This window comes from Nyctereutes procyonoides, unplaced genomic scaffold (assembly GCF_905146905.1).
Source record: "Nyctereutes procyonoides isolate TBG_1078 unplaced genomic scaffold, NYPRO_anot_genome, whole genome shotgun sequence".
NCBI classification, from domain to species: Eukaryota; Metazoa; Chordata; class Mammalia; order Carnivora; family Canidae; genus Nyctereutes; species Nyctereutes procyonoides.
The window spans coordinates 20,096,623-20,121,500 of NW_026575030.1; the positions used below are offsets into that span (position 1 = coordinate 20,096,623).

General features: G+C 42.6%; 1 protein-coding gene across 3 annotated transcripts in view; it reads left to right on the forward strand.

The window, feature by feature from the left end:
- Positions 1-3,380: 3,380 nt before the first annotated feature.
- RNF168 (ring finger protein 168) overlaps positions 3,381-24,878 on the forward strand; it is a 31,247-nt gene continuing 9,749 nt past the window's right edge. The window contains exons 1-5 of one of the 3 annotated variants that reach the window (XM_055316498.1): positions 3,381-3,516; positions 3,823-4,159; positions 16,135-16,211; positions 19,758-19,937; positions 22,562-22,683. In XM_055316498.1, coding sequence (XP_055172473.1) covers positions 3,859-4,159; positions 16,135-16,211; positions 19,758-19,937; positions 22,562-22,683 — 680 coding nt within the window. In that variant the 5' untranslated portion in view covers positions 3,381-3,516; positions 3,823-3,858. The other 2 variants (XM_055316497.1, XM_055316499.1) reach the window with 2 other exon arrangements.

Consider the following 24,878-nt stretch of genomic DNA (forward strand, 5'->3'; position numbering starts at 1 on the left):
ATGTTGGGTGTAGAGATTACTTAAAAATAAAATCTTGGGCAGCCCCGGTGGCGCAGCGGTTTAGCGCCGCCTGCAGCCCGGGGTGTGATCCTGGGGACCCTGGATCGAGTCCCACATCGGGCTTCCTGCATGGAGCCTGCTTCTCCCTCTGCCTGTGTCTCTGCCTCTCTTCGCTCTCTCTGAATGAATAAATAAATAAATCTTAAAAAAATAAATAAATAAAATAAAATCTTAAAAAAAATGCACTCACTGTCTTGTCCTCTCCAGGCATACTGTTTAGAGAAAACATGCCTTGGAAGGTAGATGGAAAGGGTATTTCTCTGTCATGCTTGCTTCGTCTACGGTTTCCAGTGGGCCAAAGTTTGTTCTATGGGGAGTGACCCTCCCACCATACTTCCAAGATGCATCATCTAAGCCCTCCCAGTCAGTGGAAATCCAGTGCCTGCATTGCTCAGCGCAGTGTTTCATTGGAGTCCAGAAGTGATAGGAAGAGCCAGAGAGTCTAGAAATGCAACAGGTCAGTCCCGGGCAGAACAGGGACTGTGGGTTCAGAAAGTAAACAATGCCAAGGAAACCTGAGGAAACATATAATATGGATCTACTACACAGACATAAATACACATAAATACCTGAACACAGAAGTCAAAATGCAAGTCTTAGAAGATAAGACTATAATAAAAACCAGTATCACTAGGCAATATACGATTGGGTGAGTTCAGAGGAGGGCTATCACTGTGTGGTTAAGAAATATTTCCTGGAGGAAGTACATTGAGTTGATCCTTCAAGTAGGCAAAGCAACAAAGTAATTCATTAAAATGAATTAAGATTTCAGACAATGGGGGCAGCCCCGGTGGCGCAGTGGTTTGGCGCCGCCTGCAGCCTGGGGTGTGATCCTGGAGACCCTGAATCGAGTCCCACATCAGGCTCCCTGTATGGAGCCTGCTTCTCCCTCTTCCTGTGTCTCTACCTCTCTCTGTGTGTCTATGAATAAATAAATAAAATCTTTAAAAAAAAAAAAAGATTTCAGACAATGGTCTGAAAGCACAAGATTTGGACGCCAGCAACTAGATCATAGTTCAATCTTTAAAAGAATAATGGGAGAGGGGCACCTGGGTGGCTCAGTTGGTTGGGTGTCATCTCTTGGTTTTGGCTCAGGTCATGATCTCAGGGTCATGGGATCCAGCTTTGAAACGGGTTCCACACTGAGCACAGTTGGCTGGAGTTTATCGCACTCTCTGTGCCCCTCCCCCACCGTGCACACAGGCGCATGAACCTCTCTCTCTCCCGCCTCTCTCTAATCAATCAATCAATCAATCATCAATAAATCTTTAAAAAAAAAGGATAATGGGAGATTCCACAGGGAAAAGCAGGTTGGTACCATATTAAGGAGCCTGCAATTTTAGGCTGAGGTGTTGATATCATGGACAAGTGGATGACAACCAAAGATTTCTGAATTCACATTAAAACAAAACAAAAGTTCCCAAAGCTCTCTATCACGGGCCCATGCCTCCTTGCTTTGGCTCCCTCTGGAAACCATGCAGCCAACCTGAATGGCTTAGCAAACCCAAAACACCTCAAAGATTGTATTCATGCACAGTGATATTTTTCTCTACCTCCACATCTATGCAACATTTCCTCAAGAACTCAAGCCTGACTTTTATTACTTTTCTTTTATTTAGTTTTTGTTGTTTTTCAAAAATTTTTCTTATTGCGGTAAAATATGCATAAAATTTACCATCTTAATCATTTTAAGCGGACAGTTCAGCGTATTAGATACATTCATAACACTGTGCAACCATCACTACAGTCAGTCTGAAAATAAACTCTGTAACCATTAAACAGTAACTCTGTCTCTGGGCTTTATTCATAAATGCTAGGGATGAGTCTATTTAATCCCTGTATTTTCTCTAGCCCAAACCTACTTTTTTTTAAATATATTTTTTTTTTTTTTATGATAGGCACACAGTGAGAGAGAGAGAGAGAGAGGCAGAGACACAGGCAGAGGGAGAAGCAGGCTCCATGCACCGGGAGCCCGATGTGGGATTCAATCCCGGGTCTCCAGGATCAAGCCCTGGGCCAAAGGCAGGCGCCAAACCGCTGCGCCACCCAGGGATCCCTAAAAAAAAATTTTTAAGTAATTTCTACATCCAATGTGGGGCTCAAGCTCAAATGGGATTAAGAGTTGCATGCTTTACCAACTGAGCCAGCCAGGCATCCCCAAAACCTACTTTTTTCATAGAATTCAAAACAGTAGGATCAGTTGTCAGCACAAGAATTTAGTATCAAAGTGGAAAACTCATTCCAGAGTGCACAAAATACTAAAATATTTTTTTACTTCTTTCGTAGTTTTGGTTGCTCTAGATTGGAATTTAATAGTACAGGAGTACATTACAAATGATGCATGTGACAGCTAAGCCCCAGAATCGAGGCAATCCTGTAGTTTGTCTTCCCAAGTCCTATGAAACCGCCATAGAAATGGATGGAACTGAAGACGGTGACAGTAATGGTTCATCAAATCTTGACCTTGAACTGAACAAATTTTTCTCTTCCTCATTCTTGAAGCCTCTCCCTCCCTTTCCTTTTTCCAAGAATCTCTTTTCCAAAAATTGGGTACGGACGTTGATACTCAGTAACAAGACTTGAATGCAAAAAAAAAAAAAAAAAAAAAATGTCCTGGATGGCCGGTGGCAGCGCTGGTCCTGAGGCTGGAGGCTAGAGACCCAGGGCCTTGCAGGGCAGCTCACACCGGATTCCCGGGGAAACCGCCCTGATCCGGTAATTCCCTATGAAGACCCCCCCCCCCCCCCGCAGGAAGTTGGATGCAGAACTCGATCCCAGGACCCGGGATCACGACCTGAGCCAAGTTAGATGCTCAACTGCTGAGCCACCCAGGGGCCCCGGGAAGCATTTTTAAAATGACCGTTGAGTCTTTTCTTTTTTTCTTTTAAGATTTTATTTATTTATTCATGAGAGACAGAGAGAGAGAGAGAGGCAGAGACACGGGCAGAGGGAGAAGCAGGCTCCATGCAGGGAGCTCAAGGTGGGAGTGGATCCTGCGACCCGGGGTCACGCCCTGGGCTGCAGGCGGCGCTAAACAGCCGAGTCACCCGGGCTGCCCCCTGTTGGGTCTCTAACTTGTGTCGAGGTTTCCCTCTCTGTGCCGCAGCCCACGCTCGCGATCCTCCTGGGCTTCCGCAGGACCCGCGAGCAGCAGCCACGCGGGGAGGCCGGCCGCAGCCCCAGCCGAGCGACACCGGCGGCGCCGCAATACGGAGTCCCCGCGGGCGAGGCTCCGGAAGCCCCGAGGACCCGGAAGTCCCGCCCCGCCGCCGCGCCGCCCGGGGGCAGGCCTGCGGCTGTGACGTCACAGCCTCTGCCGCGTCGCTGCGGCAGCACCGCGCCGACGAGCATTTGCGGCTGACGAGAGCAAGGGGAGCGCGGTCTCCGCGCGCCGGGAGCCGCTGGAGGCGCGCGGAAGCCCGAACGGGGGGCTCGCGGGGTGCGCCTGCGACCACGGTAAGACGGAAGTGCTGCCGCCGCGCTTCCCGCCTGCGCGGCCTGGGGCGCGGCCGCCGCGAGCCAACCGGGCGCACGGCGGGTGAGGGGGAGGCGGGGCCTTCGGCGCGTCCCGCCCGCCTCGCCGCCGCGGCTGTGGTGACCCCGCAGCCTGGCTCCTCCGGCGGCTCCGTGCGGCTGCGCGCCCGCGGTCGGCCTCAGGCGTGGGTGTGAATCCCGCGGCGCCGGCTGCCGGGCGGGACGCTGCACGGCTGCAGGGCGGCGTCCGCCGCGGTGGGGCCCGCCTCGAGCGCCTTTGTCTTGCAGGGGTCGATGGCGGGGGTGCCCGGCTAGCTTCCGGAAATGGAGGCCGCCCGACGCGCCGTCCCCTCCCTGTCGGAGTGCCAGTGCCGCATCTGCGTGGACATCCTCGTCGAGCCCGTCACGCTGCCGTGCGGCCACACGCTGTGCAGTCCGTGCTTTCAGGCGACTGTGGAGAAGGCGAGTCTGTGCTGCCCGTTCTGCCGCCGCCGGGTCTCTTCGTGGACCCGGTACCACACCCGAAGGAATTCCCTGGTCAACGCCGAGCTGTGGGCGGTCATCCAGAAACACTACGCCACGGAGTGCAAGCGCAGAGCCTCGGGGCAGGAGGCGGAGGACGTCGGTGAGTCACACCCGGCGTGTGTGGAGTCTGCGGGGAAGAGAGAAAAAAATAAAAATCCTTTAAAAAGTGAATCCCTGGGATCCCTGGGTGGCGCAGCGGTTTGGCGCCTGCCCTTGGCCCAGGGCGTGATCCTGGAGACCTGGGATCGAATCCCACGTCGGGCTCCCGGTGCATGGAGCCTGCTTCTCCCTCTGCCTGTGTCTCTGCCTCTCTCAGTGACTATCATAAATAAATAAAAAAATTAAAAAAAATTAAAAAAAAAAAGTGAATCCCTGGGGACCCCCCCCCCGGGTGGCGCAACGGTTAGCGCCGCCTGCGGCCCAGGGCGTGACCTCGGGGGTCCCCGGATCCAGTCCCGCGTCGAGCTCCCTGCGTGGAGCCTGCTTCCCCCTCTGCCTGTGTCTCTGCCTCTCTCTCTCTCTCTGTCATGAATGAATAACTTACAAAAATCTTCAAAACAAAAACAAAGTAAACCACTGCCAATCCATTTGTGTTCCACACACTAGAAACCGGTTGATACGTGTCTAGATTTTTTTTTCTCGAGGATTTGGGTTTTATGGATCCCAAAATGTCGAGGTCGACGGTTAAGATTTTGTCCGTTGTTATAATGCCCAGGCTACGTTCAGTTGGGTTAAAAATGAAAAGTTAAGAACCAACGCCCCAAGAATGGCCCACATAGAGCCTTCCGTCGTGTGAAGGTGACATAAATATTCACAGATGAGCAGTAGTCCGTCCGCGGAGCAGCAGCAGCACCGGAAATACAGAAACTTACCTGGCTGTACATCTCCATTCATTTAATTCTTTTTTTTTTTTTTAAAAGAAGATTCTATTCATTTATTCATGAGAGACACACAGAGAGGCAGAGACATAAGCAGAGGGAGAAGCAGGCTCCCCGAAAGGAGCCTGATGTGGGACTTGATCCTGGAACCCCAGGATTAAGCCCTGGGCTGAAGGCAGATGCTCAAGCACTGAGCCACCCAGGCGTCCCCATTCATTTAATTCTTAAGCATGCAGTGAACCTAAAAAAAGCTTTCAATGACTGGTTCCATCTAGTTCAGTGATTTTTTTTTTTTTTTTTGCAGATTTTATTTGTTATTCATTAGAGACACCGAGGTGTGTGTGTTTGTGTGTGTGTGGAGAAACACAGAGGGAGAAGCAGGCTCCATGCAGGGAGCCGGATGCTGGACTAATCCCAGCACCCCTAGATCCTGAACTGAACGCAGACACTCCACCATTGAGCCACCCAAGAGCCCCTAGTTCAGTCATTCTTTTTTAAAGATTTTATTTATTTATTCATGAGAGATAGAGGGAGAAGCAAGGCTCCCTCTGAGGACCCCAGTGCAGGACCGGATGGATCCCAGGACCCTGAGCCAAAGGCAGCTGTTCAACCACTGAGCCACCCAGGCGTCCCACGAATGGATACATGTGAAGTTCACAGTTCAGTGACTTTGGTATTTTACATCATGAGTTTTTTTTTTTTTTTTTTTTTTTCAAAATCGTGGTGAAATATATAAAGCATAACATTTGCCATTTTAACCATTTTAAGTGTGTTAAAGCGTATTCATGGCATTTTTTAAAAAAATATTTATTCATGAGAAAGAGAGAGGCAGAGGCAGAGAGAGAAGCAGGCTCCATGCCGGGAGCCGGACATGGTCTTAAGGATCACACCCTGGGCTGAAGGTGCTAAACTGAGCCACCCGGGCTGCCTAATGGCATTAATTATATTCACAGTGTACAACTTTCAGCACTATGTTTCCAAAACTTTTTCCTCACCCCAAATTCTTTAGCTATTAGGCAATGGTTCTCCATTCTTCTGTTTTCCCACTCTTTCCTCCTATGTTTCTTTCTTTTCTTTCTTTTTTTTTTTTTAAAGATTTTTATATATTCGAGAGGCAGAGACGCAGGCAGAGAGAAGCAGGCTCCTCACAGGGAGCCCAATGTGGGACTCCATCCCAGGACCCCAGGATCACACCCTGAGCAGAAGGCGTCCTCCCCATGTTTCTGTCTACTTTGTCTCTATGTATTTGCTTGTTCTAGGTATTTTATACAAGTGTATTCCTACAATATGTGATCTGTTGTGTCTGGTTTTCACTTATGTTTCAAGATTATACACAGTTATGTATCAGTACTTCCTTCCTTTGTAGAACTAAATAGTATTTTATGGATTGTATTATTATATTTTGTTTATCCTTTCATTTATGGATAAACATTTGAATTGTTTCCATCTTTTGCCTATTTGAGTAGTGCTGATATGAATATTCATATATAAGTATTAGAATGTTTCCAGTTCTTTTGTATATGTACCTAGGATTGGAAGTGCTGGATCATACGGTAGTTCTCTGTTTAGCTTTTTAAGGAACTGCCAAATTTTTTCACAGGGCTTTGCCATTCTGCGTTCCCACCTGCAACGTATAATGGTTCCAGTTTCTCCACATCCTCACCAACACTTGTTATTTTCTGTTTTTTTTGGTGTGTGTGCATTTTTTTTTTTTAAGATTTTATTTATTTATTCATGGGAGACACAGAGAGCCAGAGGGAGAAGCAGGCTCCATGCAGGGAGCCTGATATGGGAGGCTCTGAGGTCGATCCCAGGACCCCAGAATCACACCCTGGGTTGAAGGTGGCGCTCAACCGCTTAGCTTCCCATGCTGCCCGGTGTGTGTGCATATTAAATAGTCATCCTAGTAAATGTGAAGTGGTATCTTAGTATCTGTGTCTTTTTAATTGTGGTCCAGCATGCATAAAAATTTATCATTTCCACCATTTTTGACTATACAGTTCGGTGGCCTTAAGGATAGTCACACTGGTGTGCAACCATCACCACCATCCTCCTGAACTCTTTCATCTTCCCAAACAAACGCGATACCCATTAAACAATAACTCTCCAGTTCCCTCTCCCTCCAGCCCTTTTTAACCATCATGCTACTTCGGGCTTCTATGAATTTGACCACTTTAAGTATCTATATAAGTAGAATCAAACTATTTGTCCTTTTGTATCTGGCTTATTTATTCACTTAGTGTCTTCAAGGATCTTCCGTATTGTAGCATATGTTAGAATTTCATTCCTTTCCTGAGTTAAATGTTTGGCTCTCGATCTCAGCTCAGGTCTTGATCTCAGGGTCAGGAGTTCAAGCCCCTCACTGGGCTCCATGGCCAGCATGGAGCCTACTTAAAGAAAAAAAAAAGAATTTTATTCCTTTCTATGGCTGAATAATACTCCATTGGAGGTATTTACCACATTTTGTCAGTGGACACTTGAGTCACTTCTGCCTGCCTTTTATAATGCTGCTATGAACAGTGGCAGGCAAATGTGTTTTTGAGTTCCAGCTTTCAACTCCTTTGAGTATGTACCCAGAAAGAAATTGCTGGATCATATGTTAATTCTGTGGGTGTTTTTTGTTGGTTTGGTTTGGTTTTTTGTTTTTGAGGGATTGCCATACTCTTCCATAGCAGTTGCACTCTTTTACATTTCAACTAGCAATGTGCAAGGACTCCCATTTTTCCATATTGTTGTCAGCACTTGTTACTTTCTTTGGGGTATTGGTGTTTTTTTAATAAAGCCATCCTGGGCAGTCCAGGTGGCTCAGCGGTTTAGCTCCGCCTTCATTCCAGGGCATGATGCTGGAGACCTGGGATTGAGTCCCATGTCGGGCTCCCTGCATGGAGCCTGCTTCTCTCCCTGCCTGTGTCTCTGCTCTCTCTGTTTCTCATGAATAAATATTTAAAAATAAATAAATAAAGCCATCTTAATGAGTATGAGATGCTGTCTCATTGTGGTTTTGTTGTGCATTTCCCTAATGACTAATAATTTTGAACATCTTTTCATGTATTGTTTTTGGACGTTTGTATATCTTTGGAGAATTGTTCAAGTGTTTTGCTCGTTTTAAAATCAGATTTTTTTGTTGTTGAGTTGTTGGTGTTTATATATTCTAGATGTTAACTCCTTATCAGATAAGATTTGCAAATATTTTCTCCCATTCCATGGGTTGCTATTTCATTCTACTGATTATGCCCTTTGATGCACAAAAGTTATTAAGTTTGATATAGTCCTGTTTTATCTATTTTTGCTTTTTGTATTTGTGGTTTTGGTGTCATATCCAAGAAATTATTGCTAAACTTCAATGTCATGAAGCTTTTTCCTGTTTTCTTCTAGGAATTCTATAGTTTTAGATCTTATTCTTGAGTCTTTCATCCATTTTGACCTAATTTGTTTAGTATGGTGTGGGGTGAGGGTCCAATTTCTTTCTTTTTCTTTTTTTTTTTTTACATGTGAATATCCAGTTTTGTCAGTGCCCTTTGTTGATGATAAGATGGCTGTTTTAAAGTTTTTAGTAGTAAGTCTGATGTCTGGACTTCTCAAAAATAGTTCGTTAATTTATTTTATTTCTTTGAATTGTCCATGCTGCTTCCTTGTCTCTTTGTATGCCTTGTGACTTTTTTTTTTTTTTTTTTTTTTTGGAAAATTGGACATTTGAATGTTACAGTGTGGTGACACTGGAAATCAGATTTCTTCCTTTCCCCAGAGTTTACCATTTTCTTCGATTGTTGAATAATAGTCCGTTTGTTTACTAACTTTACCAAACTATTTTTGCAAAGACTGTATGCCTTGTTGTGTGTGGTCACCTGAGTCTCTGTGCCTTCGCTTGTGTTCAGTTAGCGTTTTGACAGATGTCCTTTAATGTCAGGAGCTAAAGAAACAAAACAAGAAAGCACCTTTTTGTCTTGAAACATTGGCTCAGTGTGGAGGCAGTTCTTCAGCACTTAGCCAGGCTTGCACTGAGCCTAGGGATCAGTGAAAGTTTGGGGTCTTGTTGTGTGTTTTTGGAGCATGTGTCCTGCCCTGGGTATGTTCCACCCCCTCCAGAACCAGGAACCAGTGTCCCATTCTGAGAATGTGGATATCCTTGTCCAAGACTACCACTACACTGAGGAGGACGTGAGGCAAAAGCAAAAGTGCCACAAAACTTTCCTACTATTTTTAAGTTGCTTTTTTTCCTGATTCACCATTTTCTTGGTTGTTGTAAACCTTTGATCATTTTCTAGAGTTCTAACATCCCTCTACCCAGCTAAATAATAAGGAGCCTCCATTTCAAGTGAGGTGGCCAAGCCAGGACTCCCTGTCTCTCTAGCTCCTGGTAAAGAACTGTAGCATCCCTCTGGGAAGAACAAACTGCCAGCATGTCTTATCCCTGCCAGCTCACTGTTGCAGAGGCTGAATTCCAGATGAGTGGACCTGAGAGACTATGGGCTCCCTTCCTCCATCTATTTCATACTCAGAGAAAGGAAGCGTTCGTTACCTCAGGCAAAGCAGGTAGAGAATATTAGGGTCCCCTTGCCTTCATCACAGCTCAGTCATAGGGCAAAGGTTCTAGGGCAGGAAAGCCAAGAAGACTGTGGAGGCTACTATGCCTGCCTAATGCCCTGTTCATAAGGAAAGAAGTAAGCCATAGTCTTTGCCTTCCAGCTCTAGAGCAGTAACTTAGATTTTGCCCAGGGAAAGAGGCAGACCATAAGAACTGAGAGCTCCAAAGATCTCCTGCAAAGAAAATGGCTTTATTTACAATAGACTGTAGAGAAGTCCAAGCATAAGGGCATTCTTGAAAATAATGCTAATTTTAGTGGTAAGTACTTAAAAGAAGGCTGATAGAGTGCTGTCAGAAAAATGGCAGGTAGCTCCAAGCTGTCAACCCTCCATAGAAACATCAGAAAACAAGTACAAACTATCATAGCCAACATCATTAGTTGGCCACCCCACTTGAAATGGAACTAACTTCTTATTTAGCTTGGGGAAGGGGGAGGAGAATGTTGTGGTTCAAGTGCTACAGATTATCATTTTTCTTACTGAGATTTAGTAAATTTTTTTGGAAATATTTCTTCATTTGCTGTATGATCCTAGGACAATTTACATGGATATTTGTTTATTTATTTATTTTTTAAAGATTTTATTTATTTATTCATGAGAGACACAGAGAGGGAGAGAGGCAGAGACACAGGCAGAGGGAGAAGCAAGCTCCATGCAGGGAGCACGACGTGGGACTCAATCCCAGGTCTCTAGGATCAGGCCCTGGGCCAAAGGCGGCGCTAAACCGCTGAGCCATCTGGGCTCCCCAAGGGATTTTTATATGACCAGTTATTTATACCTTTCTTCAGTTGTGGTGGTTTTGTTGAAGAACTGGTCTACAGATCTCACTTTCTGTTCTGGAAGTTGATTCACCTTGCTTTGTTTTCCATGTAAATTCTACTGAAGTATAACATACATGCAAAAGTGTACAAATCAGGGGCTCTTGGGTGGCTCAGTCAGTTAAGCATCTGACTTGTGATTTCATTCGACTCAGCACAACCTCAGGGTCGTGAGATGCAGCGTGGGCTGTAGAGCCTGCTGTGGTTTCTCTCTCTCCCTCTTCTCTCTCCCGTCTTCTCCTGCCCAAGTGTTCATGCATGCACTCGCTTGCGCTTAAAAAGTGTACAAATCATAAATCTGCAGGTCAGTGAATTTTTGAAGTGAAAATGTCTGTATAACCAGGATTCAGGTCAAGATCCAGAACTTCTGATTTCTTGTGGCCCAGTCTGTAGTCACTTGCCATCCCTGTTACTACAGTTCTGACATGTAACACCATAGATTGCTATTACCTGTTCTGAACCTTTTTTTTTTATTATTTTTAAGATTTTATTTATTTATGAGAGACAGAGGCAGAGACACAGGCAGAGGGAAAAGCAGGCTCCATGCAGGGAGCTCAATGTGGGACTCGATCTTGGGACCCCAGGATCATGCCCTGGGCTGAAGGCAGGCTCTCAACTGCTAAGCCACCCTCGTGTCCCTGTTCTGACCCTTTTAAATGGAATCTTGTATCTTGTGTCTGGCTTCTTTAGCTCACCATTATATTGGGATATTGATCCGTGATATGCGTGATTGCAGTTTATCTTCATTACTGTATAGTACTGTATTATGTGACTATTAAATAGTGAAAGCAATGAAAAATTTTATGTCCATTGATATTGGGCATTTTGGGCTATTATAAATAGTGCTGTAATATTTTTATACTTGTATTTTGGTAAACACATCTGCATTTCTGTTGGATATATTCATATATCTAAGAGCGGAATTTGGGAGTCACAGTGTGGATCAAAAAGTTAAATCCTTTCCTGTGCTAGATGAGAATCATTTAATCATTTGATTAAATCTCTAGTTTTGGGATCCCTGGGTGGCACAGCGGTTTGGTGCCTGCCTTTGGCCCAGGGCGCGATCCTGGAGACCCGGGATCGAATCCCACGTCAGGCTCCCGGTGCATGGAGCCTGCTTCTCCCTCTGCCTGTGTCTCTGCCTCTCTCTCTCTCTCTCTGTGTGTGACTATCATAAATAAATAAAAATTAAAAAAAAATCTCTAGTTTTATTTCCCCCAAAACCTGAGGGTAAGAATGTTGATGTAACAAGGCAACATTGCTTATGGGAAAAGTGATCCTCAACTGGACAAATTGCCTCTCTATTGGAAGGAATTATATATACTGATTGGGATGTTATGCTCTCTGCTCCTCTGAGCATAGTGACCATTGTAACTGAGCATATTCCTTGTGGGAAGCTGTGCCTGTGTTGTTGATGTAAGAAATGTTGGTTTCTGTGGAGCAAGGATTATCTGGCTTCCTTGCTCTCATGCTGTTAAATTGATGCCAAATGTGGTCCTGTGGTCATTTTCTGAGTTTAAATATTCAGTATACCCTAAGACCACCCCATGGTGGGTGTTACAGGTTGGGTAGGGCTTAGGAGATACTACCAGTTTTCCAAAGTGGGTTTACCAATTTATACTCATGCCAGTAGCATGAGTTGTAGGTTGAACCACATTCTTTTTTTTTTTTTTTTTTAATTTTTATTTATTTATGATAGTCACACACAGAGAGAGAAAGAGAGGCAGAGACATAGGCAGAGGGAGAAGCAGGCTCCATGCACCGGGAGCCTGACGTGGGATTTGATCCCGGGTCTCCAGGATCACACCCTGGGCCAAAGGCAGGCTCTAAACCGCTGCGCCACCCAGGGATCCCCCCCCCCTTTTTTTAAAGGTTGAACCACATTCTTGCCAACACTTGTTTTTTTCCTTTTTATTTTTTATTTTTATTTTTTTTAAATTTTTATTTATTTATTTATGATAGTCACAGAGAGAGAGAGAGAGAGGCAGAGACACAGGCCGAGGGAGAAGCAGGCTCCATGCACCGGGAGCCCGATGTGGGACTCGATCCGGGGTCTCCAGGATCGCGCCCTGGGCCAAAGGCAGGCGCCAAACCGCTGCGCCACCCAGGGATCCCCCCCCGCCCTTTTTTTTTTTAAAGGATTTTTGGTATACTTATTTCTTTTTAAGGATTTTATTTATTTATTCATGAGAGACACAGAGAGAGGCAGAGACATAGGCAGAGGGAGAAGCAGGCTCCATGCAGGGAGCCTGATGCAGGACTTGATCCGAGGACTCCAGGATCACCACCTGAGCTGAAGACAGATGCTCAACCACTAAGCCACCCAGGCGTCTTATGAAGAATTTTAAACATAGAGAAAAGTTGAAAGAACTTTATAGAGAACTTTTATATACCCATAATCAGATGTAACATATTTTATGCTTGCTGTGTCATAGATCTTTCATCTATCCATCAGTCATCTGTCTTATTTTTTTATTTCACTTTCCCTTAAATATGTAAGTACACATATTTACGAGGGATCAATGTTAGCCTGTAACTGTTCTTTTAATGTAAATTTACATACAGTGAAATGCACAAATCTAAATTGTATCTTCATTGAGTGTTCACATACATACAGCCCTTTGTAACATGAACCCTTATAAAGATACAGAATATTACCATCACCCTTGCTTTCCAGTTAATCTCTACCCATACCCTCCATGAGTCAACCAGTGTTTTTATTTTTTCCCACCATAGATGAGTTTTGCCTTTTCCAGAACTTCATATACATGAAATTCTTTTTTTTTTTTTTTTTAAGATTTTATTTCTTTATTCACCAGCGACACAGGGAGAGGCAGAGACACAGGCAGGAGAAGTAGGCTCCTTGAAAGGAGCCTGATGTGGGACTCGATTCTCGACCCCGGGATCATGACCTGAGCCTAAGGCAGATGCTTATCCACTGAGCCACCCAGGCGTCCCATATACATGAAATTCTACAAGTTTACTAGGGTTGACATAACAGAGTACCACAAACTAGGTGGCTTAACAGAAATTTATTTTCCCACAATTCTGGACGCTGGAAGCTCCAGATAATGCTGTCAGCAGGGATGTGTTCTCTTAAAAGTTCCAGAGGAGAATCTGTTCCATGCCTTTCTTTTCCTTTTTCTTTTTTCTTTTCTTTTCTTTTCTTTTTTCTTTTTTCTTCCCTTTTTCGTGCCTTTCTTAGCTTCTGGGTGTTGCTAATACCCCATGGTATTCCTTGACTTGCAGCCACATAGCTCTAGTTTGCCTCCATAATCACATGGCATTCTCCCTTTGTGTCTATCTTTACATGACTGTTTCCATCCACTCTGTCTCCTGTTTTATGAGGACAGCAGTGATACTGCATTAAGTGCCCACCCTACTCCAGTTTGAACTCAATCATGACCACAACAGTCATTTCCCAATAAGGTCTCATTCTTAGTACAGGTATTAGGACTTCAACATACCGTTTTGGGAGTCACAATTCAAAATACAATAGTAATCATGCAGTGTATATTCTTTTAGCATAAGATTCTTAGTATAATGTTGGAGACTTACGTTTTGGATATTAGTAGTTTCTTTTTATTTTTATGTATCATCTTACTATTTGACTATGTTATATTTTGATGGCAGTTCTCCAGTTCATGGTGTCAGCTGTTCCAGGTTTGGGCTATTAGGAATAAAGTTACTGTAAAGATTCTTGTAATAGGGTTCTTTTGGGGTTTTTTTTTTTTTTGTTTTTTTATTTTTATTTATTTATGATAGTCACAGAGAGAGAGAGAGAGGCAGAGACACAGGCAGAGGGAGAAGCAGGCTCCATGCACTGGGAGCCCGACGTGGGATTCGATCCCGGGTCTCCAGGATTGCACCCTGGGCCAAAGGCAGGCGCTAAACCGCTGCGCCACCCAGGGATCCCCCAAGTGCCAGATTTTAGGAGGCTTACAGGCCATCACCTCTCATATTAGCTGTGCTGGCTCTGTCCAGACAATTCAGTTTCTTTAAAAAATTACTTTTGAGGGGCACCTAGGTGGCTTAGTGGGTCAGGTGTCCAACTCCTGATTTTGACTCAGGTCATGATCTCAGGGTTTTAAGATTGAGCCCCTGGTTGGCTCCACATTCAGTGGGGAGTCTGCGTCTGCCCTCCCTCTGCTCCTGCTCCTGTGCGCAATGGTATGCACACGTACTCTCTCTCCTTCTCTAAATACATCAATAATTTTTTTTAAAAAAATTTATTAATCATGAGAGACAGAAAGAGAAAGAAAGGCAGAGACACAGGAAGAGGGAGAAGCAGGCTCCATGCAGGAAGCCTGATGTGGGACTCGATCCCAAGACCCCAGGGTCACACCCTGGGCCAAAGGCAGATACTCAACTGCTGAGTCACTCAGGTGTCCCCAAATTTGTTTCTTGTTTACCGATTGACCCTTCCCCTAATCTCTTTGCTGTTGTAAGATGACTGTTTAACATTTCCTTTACTGTTATTTTAATAGATTGTAGAACATGAATTAAGTATATGTATTCATGTGCCGTTTTGAACCAGAAAACCTCTGGACTTTCTATTTTTCTTTCATTCTTTTTTTAAGTTTTTTTATTAAACTTAACCCAACATGGGGCTCAAACTCATGACCCCAACATCCAAGAGTCACATGCTTTACTGACTGAGCAAGGCAAGCACCCCTGGACTTTCTTTTAAAATGGAATTCCAGGATACCTGGGGGCTCATTTGATTAAGCAGCTGCCTTTGGCTCAGGTCATGATCCGTGGCCTGGGATCAAGCCCCACATTGGGCTCCCTGCTCAGTGGGAGGCCTGCTTCTCCCTTTCCCCCTAGTTTGTGCTCTCTCTCTCTCTTTCTCAAATAAAATCTAAATAAATAAGTGAATGGAATTCCAGGGGCACCTGGGTGGCTCAGTCATTGCTTGGGTTCAGGTCATGATCTTGGCCTGGGGCTCTGGGATTGAGCCCTGAGTTGAGTGGAGTCTAGTCTTCTCCCACTGCCTCTACCCCTCCCCCTCCCCCTGCTCATGCTCTCTTTCTCTCTCAAGTTAAAAATAAATCTTTAAAAAATAAAATGGAATTCCATAGGCAGGCGCATGGCTGGCCATAGTAGAACGTGTGACTGTTGATTTTTGGGTTAAAAGTTCAAGCCCTATGTTGAATGTAGAGATTAATTTTTTTTTTAAGATTTTATTTATTCATGAGAGACGCAGAAAGAGAGAGAGGCAGAGACATAGGCAGAGGGAGAAGCAGGCTCCCTGCAGGGAGCCCAATGTGGGACTCGATCCTGGCAATCTGGGATCAGGCCAATATAGGTTTATTTATTTATTTTTTTAAACCTTATTTTTATTTTTTTTAAATTTTTATTTATTTTATGATAGTCACACACAGAGAGAGAAAGAGGCAGAGACATAGGCAGAGGGAGAAGCAGGCTCCATGCACCGGGAGCCCGACGTGGAATTCGATCCGGGGTCTCCAGAATCGCGCCCTGGGCCAAAGGCAGGCGCCAAACCGCTGCGCCACCCAGGGATCCCTAAACCTTATTTTTTAAAAAGACTTTATTTATTCATAGAGACACAGAGAGAGGGAGGCAAAGACACAGGCAGAGGGAGAAGCAGGCACCATGCAGAGAGCCTGACGTGGGACTTGATCCAGGGTCTCCAGGATCACGTCCTGGGCTGCAGGCTGCACTAAACCGCTGCGCCACTGGGGCTGCCCCAATATAGGTTTAATGAAAGACCAAAGCCAGCCATAAAATTCTGTATTATCTGTAATAATATTTTCTTTCTTGATCTGAAACAGTTGATGACTATCAGCCAGTTCGCTTATTAAGTAAACCTGGGGAATTGAGAAGAGAATATGAAGAGGAGATAAGCAAGGTAGGTACTAAATAGTTACTCTTTTTTGGGAACATTCTTCTGTTTTCAATTTCAGATTTTACTTACAGTTTTGTGGGTTTTTTAAAAATACTTATTTTTAGAGATAGTATGCATGTGCCAGGGGGGTGGGGTGAGATGCAGAGGGAGAGAGACTCTTAAGCAGGCTCCATACTCAGCACTCGGCATGGTGCTTCACGAGGGGCTTGATCCCACAACCCCAAAATTAAGGGGTTGTGGGATCTGAGCCAAAATTAAGAGGTCGGAGGTTTATCTGCCTGAGCCAACCAAGATGCCATATATATGCTTGTATAAATAATATATATTGAAATATAAATTAAAAATGTACTTTACAAAGGCTCTATTTTTTACATGTGTTCACAATAGTTACAAACTAGGTTTAATTTATTTATATATAATTGGTGCCCTTATGTAATAGTGATTTTTTTTCATTTTCCCATCCCATCTTTATGGATTTCTTTGTATATTTTTGAATGTGTAGGATTTTAATATGCATCCAAAAGTAAAAATTACATAAAAAGTTATTATCAGAGAGGATACTCCCTCCGGTATCTTATCTACCCTGTGCCCACCACATTGTAGATAACCAGTTTTATCTCTGTGTAGTTTATCCTTCCTTTTGTGTTTTTTGTAAAGATAAACAGATATATAACTGTTCTTGTAAATTAAATATTACATTTTTTTTAAATATTACATATTATTTACTCTTTTGAACCTTCCTTTTTTTCCTTGGTAGTATTTCCTGGAAATCACTCCATATCTCTCAAGAGAAAGAAAAATAGTTTCCAGTATTTTCTAACTACAAATAATACTGTGCATATATATTTTAATATTATTAGAAGTATACCTTCTGAGTAAATTGCTAGACATGATATTGCCAGGTTGAAGCGTAAATGATATTGTAGATTTGTTAGAACTGCCAAATTCTCCTTCGTAGGGATACCATTTTGCATTTCTGTTGAGAATGCCTATTTCAAAACACCCTTGCCAACAGAGTACTCGCAGACTTTTGCATTATTGCTAATCTGATGGTTGAAAAATGGTATTGGCATAGTTTTTCTTTAAAAAAAGAGAAAGAGAAAGCTTTGTTGAGGTAGAATTTTTCTATGGTAAGTTTCAATATAGGAAAATTCACTGATCTTAGCTATAAATTTTGATAACTTTGCTTAACCCAAAAGTCACAAAAAGTTTCTTCTAGAATTTGTTTTAGTTATGTTTAGATTGATAATCCATTCAGTTAGTTTTTGACTATGACATGAGGTAGGGGTTGAGGTTGATTTTTTTTTTAAATTTCATACAAATATTCCCTTATTTTATCCTCAATGTATTGTAATGAGCACCTTTTCCCCAGTAAATTGTCTGTAAACATTTATTTATTTATTTATTTATTTATTTATTTATTTTTCATTTATTTATGATTTTATTTATTCATGAGAGAGAGAGAGAGAGAGAGAGAGGCAGAGACACAGGCAGAGGGAGACTCAAGCTCTCCACAGGGAGCCCGATGTGGTACTGGATCCCAGGACCCCAGGATCACTTACTGAGCTGAAGGCAGAGGATCAACCGCTGAGCCACCCAGGCTTCCCTGCCTGTGAACCTTAGAATTTCAAGGGACCGGAAGTGTGTGTTAGCTTCCACAGGTGTTAGGTTATGTTAGCTCCAGGCATAAAGCCAGGAGGAGCAGTTGGTCTGATTATGTTCATTCTAACTCCTTTGGGAGTGGCTTATTGTATAATGTCCAGGTTTTAAACTTGTTTTCTGTTGGAAGATGTCTTCCACCAGTGTTTTACTCTATCATTATTAGTGGCTGGAAGTCCTATCTCTGTGTAGTTTTACTTGGTATTTCTTATTATGAGAAAGATTGTATTTCATATAACTAAGGGACATTTTTATAATTTGGGGGGTGATGAACTTTCTGTGTCTTCTGCCAATTTTTCTATCATTTTTGTCTTCTCATCTGTTAAAACTTCTGATTATTATTTCTGTATATGGATGCAATTGAGTTTTGCATATTAATTTTATATCTTGCGAGCTTGTGAATTGTTCGTTGAATTAGTTTTTGTGATAGCAATTATTAAGCATTTTATTGTGAAAGGTTTCTTTTTTCATTTCCCTGAAGCTTTGAGTTTAAAGCATGGACGGGATCCCTGGGTGGCGCAGCGGTTTGGCGCTTGCCTTTGGCCCAGGGCGCGATCCTGGAGACCCGGGATCTAATCCCACATCGGGCTCCCGGTGCATGGAGCCTGCTTCTCCCTCTGCCTGTGTCTCTGCCTCTCTCTCTCTCTCACTGTGTGCCTATCATAAATTAAAAAAAAAAAAAAAAAAAGCATGGACAAAGGGTCGTAGATTATGGGTATCTTCTTCCATTGGGGCTGCCATAACAAAAATACTGTAAACTGGGTGGGTAAACAAAAAGCATTTATTTCTCATAATTCTGGGTCTGGGAAGTAAAAGACTGAGACACAGGCAGATCTGTTGGATGAGGACTTGCTGTCCTGGCTTGACAACTGCCTATTCCTTGTGTCCTCACATGGCAGAGGAAGAGATTATTTCCCTCATATTTCTTCTTTTTTTAAAAAAAGATTTTAGTTATTCATGAGAAACAGAGGCAGAGACGCAGGCAGAGGGAGAAGCAGGCTCCCTGCAGGGAGCCGGAGGCAGGACTCGATCCCAGGACTCGGGGATCACATCCTGAACACTCTGAGCCAAAGGCAGATGCTCAACCATGGAGCCACCCAGGTGCCCCAGGAAGTACAGTTTAAATTACCACAAACATGGCCTCAAATCTTAGAATTTGAGCTGGAGTCTCTACTCTGCCATCAGCTCAGAAAGTTATTTGCAGTCAGCCCTGGTGGCCCAGTGGTTTAGCCTTCAGCCCAGGGTGTAATCCTGGAGATCAGGGATCGAGTCCCACATTGGGCTCCCCCCATGGAGCCTGCTTCTTCTGCCTGTGTCTCTGCCTCTCTCTGTGTCTGTCATGAATAAATAAAAATCTTTTTTAAAAGAACCTTTAAAAAAAAAAAGTTACTTGCTTTTCTGTCTGCTCATCTGTAAATCACATAATCACCGTTGTGGTTGTTTCTTCAGCAACCACTCCAGTCCCACCCACTGTCCCTGGGGACTTCCTCCTAACTTCAGGATAACAGTGTAGTTGAAGGTATGGTAGGTGAAGAGGAGTGGGGGTTTGATGAAGATTTCATTGGGCTGACTGGGGAAGGCTTCCTGTTTTGTAGGAATTTGCTTTCATATTTGTACATCATTTGAAACATTGTAATTCCTGCCAATTTTTTCCTTTTTTATTACTTTTGCTGTTCTTCTCAAGAAATGTTGCAAGTATAGGAGCACCCGAGTGGCTTATTTGGTTAAGCATCTGACTCTTGATCTCTGCTCAGGTCTTGATCTCAGGGTCATGAGTTCAAGCCCTGTGTTGGGTTTCATACTGGATGTGGAGCCTACTTAAAAAAAAAAAGTTAAATATATTAAATATTTAAAAGTTCAGAGAATTGTTCTTTATTGATCATTTTTAAGGTGGAGGCAGAGCGACGAGCTAGTGAAGAAGAAGAAAACAAAGCCAGTGAAGAATACATACAGAGATTATTAGCAGAGGAGGAAGAGGAGGAAAAACGACAGGCAGAAAAAAGGCGAAGAGAGATGGAAGAGCAACTGAAAAGTGATGAGGAACTAGCAAGAAAGCTAAGCGTTAATATCGTAAGTTTTAGGAGAGAACCGTGAAGTATTGATGTTCCTATTGCTTTGACTACATGGTTTTTTGGCTTTTTTTCTTTCTTTTTTTTTTAAGGATTTACTTATTTATTTTAGATAGAGCACATGCAGGAGGGGCAGAGGGAGAGAGACTCCAGCAGACTCCACACTGAGGGTGGAGCCCAACCTGGGGCTCGATCACACAACAGTGAAACTACGTGGGTTTCAAAGATCTGAGGAAGTTCACCATGAGTAGAAGTGATTTTTAAAGATTTATTTATTTATTTATTTATGATAGAGAGAGAGAGAGAGAGAGAGAGAGAGAGAGAGAGAGAGAGAGAGAGGCAGAGACACAGGAGGAGGGAGAAGCAGGATCCACGCCGGGAGCCCGACATGGGACTCGATCCTGGGACCCCAGGATTGCGCCCTGGGCCAAAGGCAGGCGCCAAACCACTGAGCCACCCAGGAATCCCCTACTAGAAGCGATTTTTGACATATATGTTCTAATTAAAACAAAATTTTTTGCGTATTATTACATTTTTTGCATGTTTTGTATTTGCTCTGAAGTACATGTGAAAAAAATCCTTCTAAATATTTTAGTAAATTCAGAGTCTGTAGGAAAGTTATTCACAGTGAAAGCTTCCTCTGTACCCTCCCACCTCCATATTCTGATTCCTTTTCCATTACCTCAGTCTCCCCAAAGTTTAGCACTAAACAGTTCCTTAATTTTTCTTATTCATCTAAAAAGAATGTATCCGTCACACTCCGTTTTTTTCTTGCCTGTTTTCACTTGGTATATCTTAGAGATTGTTCCTGTAGCTACACAGTCTTATCTAAATCTTTTTAAGCGTGGCAAAAACATTAAATTATATCTATGCAAATCACTTTTTGAAAGTGAAACACATTAAATAAAATCTTAAAAAGAAATGGAAGTAAAGCACATTAAATTTTTAAGTAATATGCTAGACCTGGATTTTATTATTTTGCTGTGTGGTTAAATTACTGCCTTGGGAAAGATGAATAGAAGGATGATAAAACCATACTTTGAGTCCTGAGGGTACAGTGGGATCCTGACAGAATCACCAAAGTTTCTTTTAAAATACAAATTCCCATATTTTTTTCTATTTTTTTAAAATTTAATTTTATTTATGTAATCCCGAGAGACAGACAGAGGCTGAGACAGAGGGAGAAGCAGGCTCCCTGCAGGGAGCTGATGTGGGACTCGATCCCGGGGTCACACCCTGAGCACCTGATCACCTAGGTGCCCCCCATACCTGTTCTAAGTCTACTGTATCAGATTCTCGGGGGTGGGATTCTCGGAATACCTTTCCTAGAGGCATCTAGGGAAGCCTGGTGTGCATTCAAGTTTGAGAGCATCTAAAAACAATTCCTGTTTATAAACAATAAATATCTTTTTTTTTAAACAATAAATATCTTAAAATATACTTAACAAAACAAAATATATCCAGAATTGGGATTTTTTTTTTTTTGGAGAGGCCTACTATTCATAATGTACCCAAATTTTAGATTATATATCCCCCCCCCCTTTTTTTTCAAGAGGGTAAAGTGGGTCGGGGGGGGGAGAGAATCTTAAGCTTCACACCCAGCACACAACCCAGAGGTCATGACCTTTGTGAAGTAAAGTCAGAAACTTAACCAAGTGAGCCATCCAGGCACTCCTGCCCTTTTTTTAAAAAAATATTTTTCTTGTTTATTTATTTGAGAGAGCACAAGTCAGGGGGAGAGGCAGAAGGAGAAGCAGACTCCCCTCTGAGCAGGGAGCCCAACATGGGGCTCAATCCTAGGACCCCTGAGCCGAGGGCAGATGTTTAACCAGTTGAGCCACCCAGGTACCCCACCCCTGCCCTTTTTAATATATTTCTTCTTTTTAAAATTTTAGTGGAATAGTTTTGAAAAGGTACACAATCAGGAAATTTAAGACATTGATCAATAGAATAACAAATGACATAGGTAAAAAAATACACCAGAGAGGAAAATCTGGGGTCATCTCTACCTGTAAAGAGTCTTGTTCTAATCCTTCTTGTTTTTAATAGGGATTAAAAGACTAGATCTGTTGATATTTTAGAATACTTGGTTTACTTGAGAAAGTTAGGCAGTCCAAGGCCAAATGTCTGCCACCACCAAGTATATTAATTCTTCTGGTAGTATAGTGAGAAACTTATGAGACTGGTACAGCAAGTAAATATTTATGATACAGGTATTCTCTTTAATCCGTAGGTTAAATTATTTCTACCCAAAATTACCTTTTTTTTTTTCCAAAATTACCTTTTATTCCAGATATATCCACAACTCTTTTGAATTTTTCCCTGTAGATTAAGGTAGTTAAAATTACATGAAGCCATTCATTAACAAAATGATTGTTAGTATCATCGTGCCCTTTGATTTATAACATAGACTAAAAATGTCATTAATGTAGACCAACTTGGATGGACTTAATCCTACTTATAATAACTATTGCAGAGTCAGTATTATTCAAAGGATGTATAGAATTTATATGTGAGTATAAGACCTGAAAAATTCTGTTGTGGATTCTGAATTAGTCAAAATAATAGCCTATTTTATTATAATTGTTTTTAATAATGTCTGTTATGCTTTTTCTGTTATTGAAGAACAATTCCTGTGATGGAAATGTCTTGGCTTCTCCCTTGAATTCCAGAAAATCTGATACAGTCACAACCAAGTCCCAAAAGAAAAGTAAGAACAAACAAACAAACACTGGAGATATTCATAAGTAAGTGGACATGTTGATTGATTGATTGATTGATTGATTGAGAGGAAGAGACACAATGTGTGTGCACAGACCAGGTTGGGATAGCGGTGGCTTTGGGGAGGGCCAGAGAGGAAGAGAAAGAGAGAGAATCTTAAGCAGGCTCCATGCCCAGAACAGAGCCTGATGTAAGGCTCAGTCTCACAAACCTGAGATGATCATGACCTGATCCAAAATCAAGAGTCAGATGCTTAACCAACTGAACCACCCAGGCGCCTCTATCAATTATTTATTGATTACTTACTGGATGCTGGTGTTTTTGCTCATATGGTCCACTGATTGTCAAAATTTGGTCCAAGGACTTTGCATGAAAAGTCTCCAGATGGTCTGAGATGGTCTGAGCTGGGTGTAAAGTGAAAATAAGGATGGTACTCACATGGCTTAGATGTCTGGTTATCATGAAGAGAGGTACAAAGTCTTGTTTAGTTTTAAGAGAGATGGAGAGAGAAAGTGGGGAAGGGGTGGGCAGAGGGAAAGAGGGGAGAAGAGAATCCCAAGCAGGCCCTATGCTAAGTAGGGTACAGGGCTCAATCTCATAACCTTGAGATTGTAACCTAAGCCAAAATCAAGAGTCAGATGCTTAACCAATTGAGTCACCTAGGTGTCCCTGAAGTCTTTTTATCTTGATGCCTCAGGATTTTCATGTTCCCGTTTTCTCAGAATTAGCCAGTTGGATTCCTTTTTTCTTGGCTTAGATTCAAATGAGAAAAGCTAGTCCCATTGAGAGTCATTCTATAAAGGAGCTTATAACTTGGCATCTGGGTCATCCCCTCACCTTTTTTTTCTCAGCTTATATTTCTTCTCTGCGTCATCCTATAAAGGAGCTTATAACTTGGCATCTAGGTCATTCCCTCACCTTTTTTTTTCTCAGTTTATATTTCTTCTCTGCTATACAAAAAGCACATGTCAGGTAGTCAGTAGTGGAGTGATTTAGACTCCTTGCAATGTCCCTCCAACAGCAGATAGAGTTGATGATTTTATGAGGATATAAGCTTTCTCATAGCATTAACATTTGGGAAAGTTTAAGAACCACCTAGAGTTTCAAAATAGGGGCACCTGGCTGGCTTAGTTGGTAGAGCATGCAACTCTTAATCTCAGGATCATGAGTTCAAGTCCCATGTTGGGCATGTAGCCTATTTCAAAAATAAATTAATGAAAATATATAAGGGCTTTTGGTTTCAATTGAGTAAATACATGCAGGTAATTTACCACCTTTCAAAACTCATAGAAATTTTTGTTTGGGGGCAGGGGGATGGAAATTTGGGGGGCAGTTAAATGAGATTGTTATTATTATTATTATTTTTTATTTATTTACAATAGTCAACAGACAGAGAGAGGCAAAGACACAGGCAGAGGGAGAAGCAGGCTCCATGCACCGGGAGCCTGACGTGGGATTCGATCCCGGGTCTCCAGGATCGCGCCCTGGGCCAAAGGCAGGCGCCAAACTGCTGCGCCACCCAGGGATCCCATGAGATTGTTATTAAAAGAAAGATGGCTCAGTATCAATATTGTTAATGCTGATATTATGCCAAGTAGAAATCAAGAGACAAACCATTAAAAGACAAGCAGAGGTATTTCACTTTGATCTATTACTCTTCCACATAAAAGATATAACTGTCATGAATCTTCATGTATCTAAATATATATTTTGAAATGTATGAAGATAAAAATTAGAAATATAAAAATGGGGATCCCTGGGTGGCACAGCAGTTTGGCGCCTGCCTTTGGCCCAGGGTGCGATCCTGGAGACCCGGGATCGAATCCCACGTCGGGCTCCCAGGGCATGGAGCCTGCTTCTCCCTCTGCCTGTGTCTCTGCCTCTCTCTCTCTTTCTCTCTGTGTGACTATCATAAATAAATAAAAATTAAAAAAATATATAAAAATGGACAGATGAATTTAAAAATAGAAATTGAGAAACTAGTAGATTAAAGTGAAAGCAAAGTTAAAAACAGTTAACATCTAATCTCTGGAATATATGAAGAATTCTTATATAACTTATAAGGTGAACAATCCAATTTCAAAATGAGCAAAGGACATGAACAGACATTTCTCCACTGATGTACATATGAAAAGATGCCCAATTTCATTAGTCATTAAGGAAATGCAAATCAAAACCACAATGAGATACCATTTTACATCTAGGATGTCCTTAATCCAAA